This window comes from Montipora capricornis, chromosome 4, assembly GCF_036669925.1.
Source record: "Montipora capricornis isolate CH-2021 chromosome 4, ASM3666992v2, whole genome shotgun sequence".
Classification (NCBI taxonomy): Eukaryota; Metazoa; Cnidaria; class Anthozoa; order Scleractinia; family Acroporidae; genus Montipora; species Montipora capricornis.
In genome coordinates this window covers 16,495,392-16,504,276 of record NC_090886.1, presented here as the reverse complement: position 1 = coordinate 16,504,276, position 8,885 = coordinate 16,495,392, and the positions used below count along the sequence as shown (strand labels likewise).

The 8,885-nt window shown below is 40.1% G+C and overlaps 1 protein-coding gene across 1 annotated transcript; it reads right to left on the bottom strand.

Moving 5' to 3' along the window:
* Positions 1 to 16: 16 nt before the first annotated feature.
* Positions 17 to 8,515, bottom strand: LOC138045684 (matrilin-3-like). Its single transcript, XM_068892270.1, has 3 exons — positions 8,382 to 8,515; positions 6,462 to 6,864; positions 17 to 915 (listed from the first exon to the last, which is right to left on the bottom strand). The coding sequence occupies exons 1-3, from the start codon at positions 8,461 to 8,463 to the stop codon at positions 648 to 650; spliced, it is 753 nt and encodes a 250-aa protein (XP_068748371.1). The 5' UTR covers positions 8,464 to 8,515; the 3' UTR covers positions 17 to 647.
* Between the last annotated feature and the right edge of the window lie 370 nt (positions 8,516 to 8,885).

Sequence of the window (8,885 nt, the reverse complement as noted above, 5' to 3'; positions counted from 1 at the left end):
ATGAAATACGAAGTGGGAAATAAAATACTTCCTCTGAAAACGTTGAATAATCGAAACGCGACGGATCCTGTCTGTATTCCGATCGGCTACAGGTAAGTTGCACGCCAGGCAAAACAGCGTTTAGGAAGAAATTACACGCAAGCGTTGTTCTCATTTGCGACGGAAAACATGATGAAGTCAAAACAAAACATGAGAATTATAAGTGCGACTGTATAGTGTTCTTAGTTTTAATGTTTACGTTACCGTAGAATTGTTTTGAAACAAGTCTTTATGCATCTTTTCAAGCTTTTATTTTCCTCATGAGTGTAGTCAAGAAGGTCGTTGATGGTTGACGCTTCAACATGGATGTAATCTTCACATTCAAATGAAGTGTTTCATTGTCAGTTGGTCGTATTGCTACTATAGTTGCTGATCTCGCCAGAAAGCTGCTCAACCACTTCAGTAATTATACGATTCCACCAGTGCAAAGGACGATACCATAATTCGAAAGAACGCACAGTTTTGCTTTTGAAAAGCGAAGGGAACTTTCCTTGTTATCGTACGTTTCGCGAGCACATCGTTTGAAAAACGCTCAACGCGCACCCATGCACTCCTTAGGTACGCCAAAAAATTGTCATTCTCATCTGACTAGTCTGAGGCAGATGGTTTTATTCAGAGAGCCAGCTTGGAATAAAACTGGTGACTTCTATTAGTCCATCAAAATCTCGAACGCGAAAAAGATGCCTGTCAGTTGAGGATGCCAGTCCAATAATTTCTTGAAGCCCGAAGGTGAAACCTCCCACAGCCACCACAAATATCTCGACTCCATCGTTTTTGAGATTGAAAGCCTTAAACAGAGTCATATCTTTACCCATGTTTGATAAGCCATCCGTAACAAGCAGGACATTTTTATAGCCATTCGGATCAAAGCCAGAGCTGACAAAACATAAACACAAAGAATCATGACTGTAGTTTTTAACAAAGAACTGGGCAATTCAACCTGTCTTAAAAAGAAACCAAAGGACTTACTGCATGAGTCCTATAACGTCGCCTGTTTTACAATCTTCTAGTTTTTTAAAGTTTTACGACTAACTGAAATGAGACCCGATTATTAATGGTCGGTGTTCTTAACCGAAAGTGTCTCTACGTTAAAAGAGCATTCATTCATTTTAATTGGCTTGCCGTTTTTGGAGCCCGGGTTGTTATCGTCCCCTCGCCGGGCAAGGAACCCGCTTCCACGCAAGGCTAGAAAACAGAGCCTGGCCTGCGGATTGGCTATGTGCTAACAGTTTTATTGTCATCTAAAGGGTTGCACACTACCCTGCCGAAGTTATTGTCATCTATCATGGATTATCATTCAGACAAAGTGAACACCATTTACGTTTGCGGTTTCTTCGTATCTTCACTCATAAATGAGGATGGGACAATAAACACAGTTGAAAGAGAAATCTTCACGAATAAATGAAAATACGTTTATACTTAAGCACCCCAAGTTTTCCTTTAAAGAATCTTGTCAGAACGATACTTGTTATAATATCAACAAAACATCTCGCTTCTAATTGGTCAATAACGAATGCACCAAATATGTTTCTTGATTTTAGAATATAGGAAATTCTGTATACTTAAACTGCGGAATGGACACGAAATGAAAGTTAGATAATCATCTTAAGCAGTTGCAAGTAAGCGTAAAACAGAATCCAGGATTTTTCTTAGGGAGGGGGTGCACCACTAAGAAATGGGGTAGCTGACTGGTGACGTTTTTTTGTAGAATACCAATTGTATTAGAAAGCCGCACGTCATCTCAGAAGGGGGGGAGGGGGGGGAGGTGCGCACCACCTGTACCCTCCCCCTTGATCCACCCCTGTAAAACATGAATCTAGCCATTGAACGAGGATCGAACCCAGCGACCGAGATCGACCCAGCGATCTCATGTTAAGAAAATACAAACTAAACAGAACCATGCTATTAGGCTTATATTTTTTGCACGTACACTGGGCGAATTAAGTGAGAGCGCTCTTCCGCTGCTTAACCTTCTTGATGTTCTAACAGTAAATAATGTGTATCGATTCCATATCCTAAAATTTACGCATCTTTGGCGTAAAGGTCTGCTACCAGTCTTGTATTCATGGGTATAATACCGGATATGCTTCCAAACAAAATTTATGTAAACCTAAAGAGCGAACTAACTCTGGAAAACAAACAGTTGCCTTTGCAGCATCTGTTCTCTCGGATGATATCCCAGTAGACTTAAAAAACCTAAATGCCTTCAAATTCTCAAAAAAATTAAAACATTATCTGCCGTCAGAGCAACACTCTGAAACTTTGTCCTAAAATCTTCCACTCTTACATTTATTTATTTATTTATTAATTCTGTTCTCCATCTTTTGTTATAGGTAACTTAAAGTAACTGTTGTTCTTCGGCTATCGAAGCTTGATTAGAAATAAAACACAAATAGCGGTTATTGATTATCTTAAAAAATAATGAGAATATTGATTTTCGGTGATTCCAAATTCAAACAATTGAAGCACAATCGAACAAAAACAAGAGAAGATAGTCTTTCTGCTTATCTTCGCAAATTTAGAAACGCCAAAATTATTGATGACGTAACTTTTCACAAGATTTTGTCCTGGAATTCTGTATGGTTCACAAGGTCGGTTGTCCTTTCCTCCTTATTCAGGGCCGTCAAACCCTACAGCTTTAACCTAGCCTCTCACCTCGTTGACATACGGCGACCAATTTCCACCAACCAGCATACAATTAAGGACTCTTTTAGTTTTGTTGACTGGGCCAAACAGTGCAATCACTATAATGTAATCATGTGTTCTTTGGAAGTTAGTTCTCTTTTTACCAATGCGTCTCTCAAACAAAACAAATTTGCTTTGACAAGCTGTACGTACTTCCTGATCCTCTCACATTACCTCCCTCTGTTTTAAAGAAATTTTTAGAGTTTGCACCTAAAACTGAGAAGCCACTTTATTTTTGATGACAAATACCGGCTATGACCAAGTCGATGGAGTGGCCATTGATGATGAGTTCACCATTAGGCCCGGTTCTAACAAACATCTTATGTGTCATGTTGAAGAAAAGTGTGTCATGACGGGTAACACACGTTCTTCAACCTGATTTAGATATGTGGATGACACTTTCACTATAGTTTGACAATAGGAACACTGCAAATGAATTCTAATAATATCTGAAGTCGCCACAACAGCATTAAATTCACCATCATCAAATTTGAAGATTCCCGCCTTGTCAAGCGGCGCCCAAACAACACTTTCATGACATCCATTTACCGAAAGAAGACATTCACTGGCCTCTACACCAAATGGGATTAATTTATTCACACCTCGCAAGTACAAGATTAATCTCATTCGCACCCTCACTTATTACCACTGTAAAATTAAAGAAACATTGTCTGTAATGAACTTATTCTGGCTCTTAATGGGCGATAAGCTGTTACTTTTTTGAGTAACTGCCATTTTTAGATTTTTGCTAAAAGATCTTTTTTAATTTTCAAAATCATAACTACTTTTGAAAATGTATGTTGAAGCATACGAAATATCAAGTTTATAAAAATACGTTGCTTCACAGAGTTTATCACCGCTATTTGTTTTTGTTCGCCTGTTTCCCAGTTCAAATTAGTCATGTTCCTTGTAGGGCCTCACTGCTCTACCAACCGTGGCTGACCAATCATGTCAAGCTGGCTGGGAGATATCGCGAAAGAGTTGAATCAAATGATTATTAGAATACACTGTATATGAAATTTCACAAACTTGTACTACGGAGTGGACAGCGAATGAAAGTCATGGGTTCAAATCCCTTTCAACTTTAAGTTGCTTATCTAACTACGACGACTTTCTAAAATATATTTCAATTTCTCACGTGGACTGCATGCAGTTTTTCCTCCCGGCTCGATTGTTTTTAATGTTTTCTCATGTTTCATCAAGAATAGCTGCAATACTACTGCTACAACAAGTTGCAAAAATAGTGGAGACACTTCACCTTCTGGGGGCGTTATTAATTTCCCTACTATCTCTCACACTGCAGCCCCCCTCCCCCCTTATCACCGTTGCTAGCAAGACAAAAAAATTGTTGGAAACTTAAACAGTCAACATTGAAATAGGGAGAGGGGGGGGGGGGGGAAGTGGGAAAGGTTTAAAATTCTAAATACGGCGGGTATTGGAAGCTAGAAAAAGTGTTTTTTAATGAAAGTGTCTCAACAATTTTGCAACTTGTTGTATCACTACAGGTCAGATCTTTTCGTCAGGAATATTTGGGAGTACGTGCACCTTTATCTTAGGCGGACTACACTTTTTTTTTTTTTTTAAATAAGAACGTCTAATTTTGGAGCTGAGGCTGAACGTTCTTATATATTTTTGCGATATGAGGCTGAAAACGTTCTCAACATATTGTTAAATGTGCATGGTACATCGTATTTCAATAAATCAATGCGGACGTGACCAGGAAACCAATCACAGTGCCTGCTTGCTGTTCAAGTTATTTTGGTACGATTATAAATAAGTACTGCTCATTGTTACAAACTGAGATGTGTATCATGCAACAAGAAAACATTGTTATTTTATACAAAACATGCCCTTAAGTGTTTGGGTTAATTTACATTTATTTATCTTTATTTATGCTTTCATTAAAAATACAATTGAGCAAAATAAAACCGTTCTTAGTCGACTCTCAACATGAGGAATGTTCGTAATCCGTTCTTAACATTTTGGTTAATCTCAACGTTCTTATAAAAAAAAGAGTGGTACTGGTCTTCGAACTTGACTTGGAATCATACAGGAGAGCCTCCTCTTTCGACAGCGAACACAAGGTTTTAAAGGCAGACATAGTTTGATGCCGGTCACTCTAGTCTGAAGAAATTTGAATGTAGCTTCAAAGACCCGGCATTTCGACACTCCAGTCAAGTGTCTTCATCGGGGGTGATCCACGAGTCTTTTACATTCTACCAATTTGCTAAGAAGTGACAAGACACGCCTAGTAATTAGCGCCCTTTTCTTTTAAGAAGGTGCAAATAGGGGTCAGGTAAAAGGTCGCCCAGCGACTCTTGCTATTACAATGGATCACCCCTGATAATGACACTGGAGTTAACAAATCAAAAGTGGTTCTGCGTTGTCTGTACTCTTATCGACCACGATATTCGTCATCACAGCGGTCAAAATGTTGTGGACTCACGAGGCGCAGCTCGTGAGTCCCCAGGCAGCCCAGACTCGGAGAGTAAAAAAATTGTAAGGATTTGTATGGGAGTCTCGATAACAAACTCAAAGAGATATTTACACGCAAAAGTTGTAAATAAAAGGCGTACTTTATTGTCCTGGTGATTTTCTCGCTTCTTGTGTGGTTATTTACCTGATTGAATGTCAACTTCCCGGGTTGTCACTCGTAGATATATAAAGGAAAGCGCTGGAAAGTAATTTCTAGCTTACCTAGCTCGCATCTCACCAATAAAATCACACTTCTCCGGCATCAGTCAGGCTCAAGCTCCGGGGATGGCCAAACGGATAAATTTACTCCTCTTTGAACAAGTTTCAAAGTCCAGCGAGTATCCATTGCTGAGAAACAGCGATGAATATCCAAAATTTCAAAATCATGCGAGGCTCGCCTACAACGAATTTGGACACAGCTGGTCAACCGTTCACTAATTTGCTCTCACCATATCGAGGCTCAAGTGAACGGTTGACCAGCTGTGTCCAAATCAACCTCGTTCCCAGGGTCACAATGGAGACCCTGGGAACGAGGTTGTGTGTTAAAATTCGTTGTAAGCGAGCCTAAAAAGGATTTTGAAATTTTGAATATTCATCGCTGTTTATCAGCAATGGATACTCGCTGGACCTTGAAACTTTGTCAAAGAAAAATAAATTTATCAGTGTGGCCATCGCCGAAGTTTGAGCGTGACTGATGCCAGAGAAGTGTGATTTTATCGGTGAGATGCGAGGTAAGCTAGAACTTAATCTCCAGCCTTTCCTATATACATGTACGAGTGACAACCCAGGAAGTTGAGACGTCGCTTAAATCGCATTCAATCAGGTAAATAACCACACAAGAAGCGAGAAAGTCACTAGGACAATAAAGTACGCCTTTTTTTATCGACAACTTTTGCGTGTAAATGTCTTTATGAGTTTGTTATCGAGACTCCCATACAAATCCTTCCAATTTTTTCCCTCCGAGTCTGGGCTCCTGTGGTGAGTCCCCAGGAGAATCTGTCGTTTACGTCACTGTCATCATCATAGCGCCAGCTTAACAAAACGAGGCATTTCATCTGAAAATATCCAATACTAAATTTTAAACCCAGCTGAAATAATGTATTAATATTTGACAAAACCTCATTGCAGTGCAGAGAAACGAAATTCAGTAAAGAGCTTGTCTCTGAAAGCGGGACTGGTCTCGACCTGCCAATTAAAATTGATAAATTGCGAACCAGTAATTGCAAGATGCCACAAAAAACACAAACAAAGTAGTTACCTACCGTGCATTATCAAATAACTTGTCCTTGCACACCTGCAGTGCCTCCTGGGTATTCGTAAGACCAGCCTTGCGGCGCACAGCAGGGAGAAGGGCAATAGTTTCATTCATAGATATGAAAGAAGGGGTAAGAATTGTTGCTGTTGTAGCAAAATTGACGACCGCATACAGAGTTCGGGGATTTGCTCTCTCCGTGAGGTAAACTAACGCTCGGAGCCCTTTTTGAAAATTTTGTTGCCGTATGGAGTTTGAAGAGTCGATGACATAGATAACATTGTTGGTTCGATTGTCCGCTGCAGAAGACTGGCGCTTGATTCTTGATGAGTTCACAATGCCTTCTTGACGACGAAGAAAATACTTCGTAATCTTCTCGGCTGTTACTTTCGAAGGCGGAATCTTAAGAGCCTCTGCGTGATAAAGTTAAGGAAAGAAATACATGAAAAAACAAACTTGAATAATCTCCTCTTGCTGGGTTTGACTCAAAACCGAGCCAAATTTCCGAGATGGTTGAGGATTTTCCAAAGAGGATCGCGAATTCACCATCAGCATTAATTACTGAGGCAGTCACTGCAAGTTGGAACTGTGAAAAGGCTCTTGCAGATCAGAGAAGACACCAGCTGTTTCGCCCTTTGGTGTCTACGAAGCGTAATTATATTTGCTGTTCAAATAATCTGCTTGGATATTTTGCAAATTGTGCAGCCTTTTTCTGGCAAATAAAACTCGCCGAGTTCATTCTCCTTTGCGAGACCGAGGTTAACTTTACACTTTGATTGGGTCCGCCCCTTTAAATGGCAGCTTCACATGCCAAACATGTGGTAAGATGGGTTGTGAACAGCAAAACTGTTCTCCCACGGTAAGCGTGTGAGAAGGTGGATCACATTAAGAGATCGGTGTGTCACGTAAATAAAAAACAACAATAAAAGCAAGGTGACACACGCTGATTAGGCCCAAAAGGCCGAAACAGCTGTCCATGGCTGCTAATTGACCGGGTGAAATGGTTGTGCGCATGCGTGATGTGTTGGCCATACTGGGTTGGTGTTAGCGTGTGTCACCTTGCTTTTATTATTGCTGTTATATAGACAACGCGGCTTACTCACGGTTCGCACTAACACTGAGATATTTGGTCATGATGATGTGGTACACAAAAGATGACCGAGTGTGTGGTTCCTCGGAAATTTTATATTTTACAAAGGTATGCGTTAATTTCCTGAAATTGTTTTGAAAGGTATGGCGATGATTAATTATTAAATGACAATTGACATATAAGAGGTATACAAAAATTTGGTTTTATGAACGGAGTTGATAATGTAAATTGGCCACCGTACAGAGATTCTAAAAGCTGGCGTTTCGAGCGTTAGCCCCTCGTCAGAGCGAATCTGAATGGATTCGCTCTGACGAAGGGCTAACGCTCCAAACGTCAGCTTTTAGACATATAAGAGGCATTGGGTAATGACATTATTGACACTATTGACATACGTTTTCCGCAACTTTGAAATATTTGCTATTTGCTTGTAACTGGATGTAATTGAGGGTACAATCATAAAACATGCATAGACTGACAAAAAAAAAAAACTTTTTCCGTTTATTATGTTCGGATCTACGAAGAGGCTCGCTGCACTGATTGAGAACTGGAAATTGGATATCAGCCGGCAGAAAGGCTCAAGTCAAGTGCTTCAGTAGATCAGTCTTCAATAAGCTGAATGGAAAGCCGTGAGCAATGTTCAAGTGTTGATGACTATAATCACAAAACAGTTCCTTTAATTAAACATTGCCGGTTGCCATTGGACAAAATTGCATAAAACTTAAAAAATACCAGCAAGTCGTAGGCTGTGAAGAAGTTTGCGAACAGGAGTAAAAGCTTACATCCAGGCCAATTGCATGGCAACGACGGCACATAACTCATTGAGATGTGAGAGACACTTACCTTCCAATGGACTTTCACTGACAGCAAAAACCAAAGAGCTCATGACAGTAACGAAAAGCAAGGAATAAACTCTATCAGACATTTTGTGTCGTGAATAAGTCAGGGCAGTCGATCGACTGAAGCAAAAATGGACTCCTCTGATTATACGGCCTCCAGCTAAGCAAACTGACTTAAATCGATCATAACACACTCAACTTTATGCATTATCGTGTTTCATTTTGTTGTCAAGACAAATAAGGCAAATAGCTGACCTCCAACAACATAGTCAGCATGCTTTGATGACGAGCAAGGCTGCGATGACTTGCACAGTTATCTGTAAATCCATCCAATACTGCCGTCCGCCTCGACTTATTGTAAAGCGGCGCCTTTGAGACGTTTGTGATAAAGGCGCTATATAAATGCACCACTTTTTTTTTTTTGACTTCCTCGGATTTTAAGTTTACTACTCAAGGCCTGTTAGGGCTCTGACATGAGACATGAGCACGGTCAGCTCAGTAGTCAATA

Bases quoted from the DNA above. Each gene is read 5' to 3' on its own strand.
- LOC138045684 (XM_068892270.1), bottom strand. From the start codon at position 8,463: ATGTCTGATAGAGTTTATTCCTTGCTTTTCGTTACTGTCATGAGCTCT. The intron at 6,865-8,381 runs GTAAGTGTCTCT...TTTATCACGCAG, and splicing joins CAGTGAAAGTCCATTGGAAG to AGGCTCTTAAGATTCCGCCT. The intron at 916-6,461 runs GTAGGTAACTAC...ATGTTTTGTCAG, and splicing joins AAGTTATTTGATAATGCACG to CTCTGGCTTTGATCCGAATG.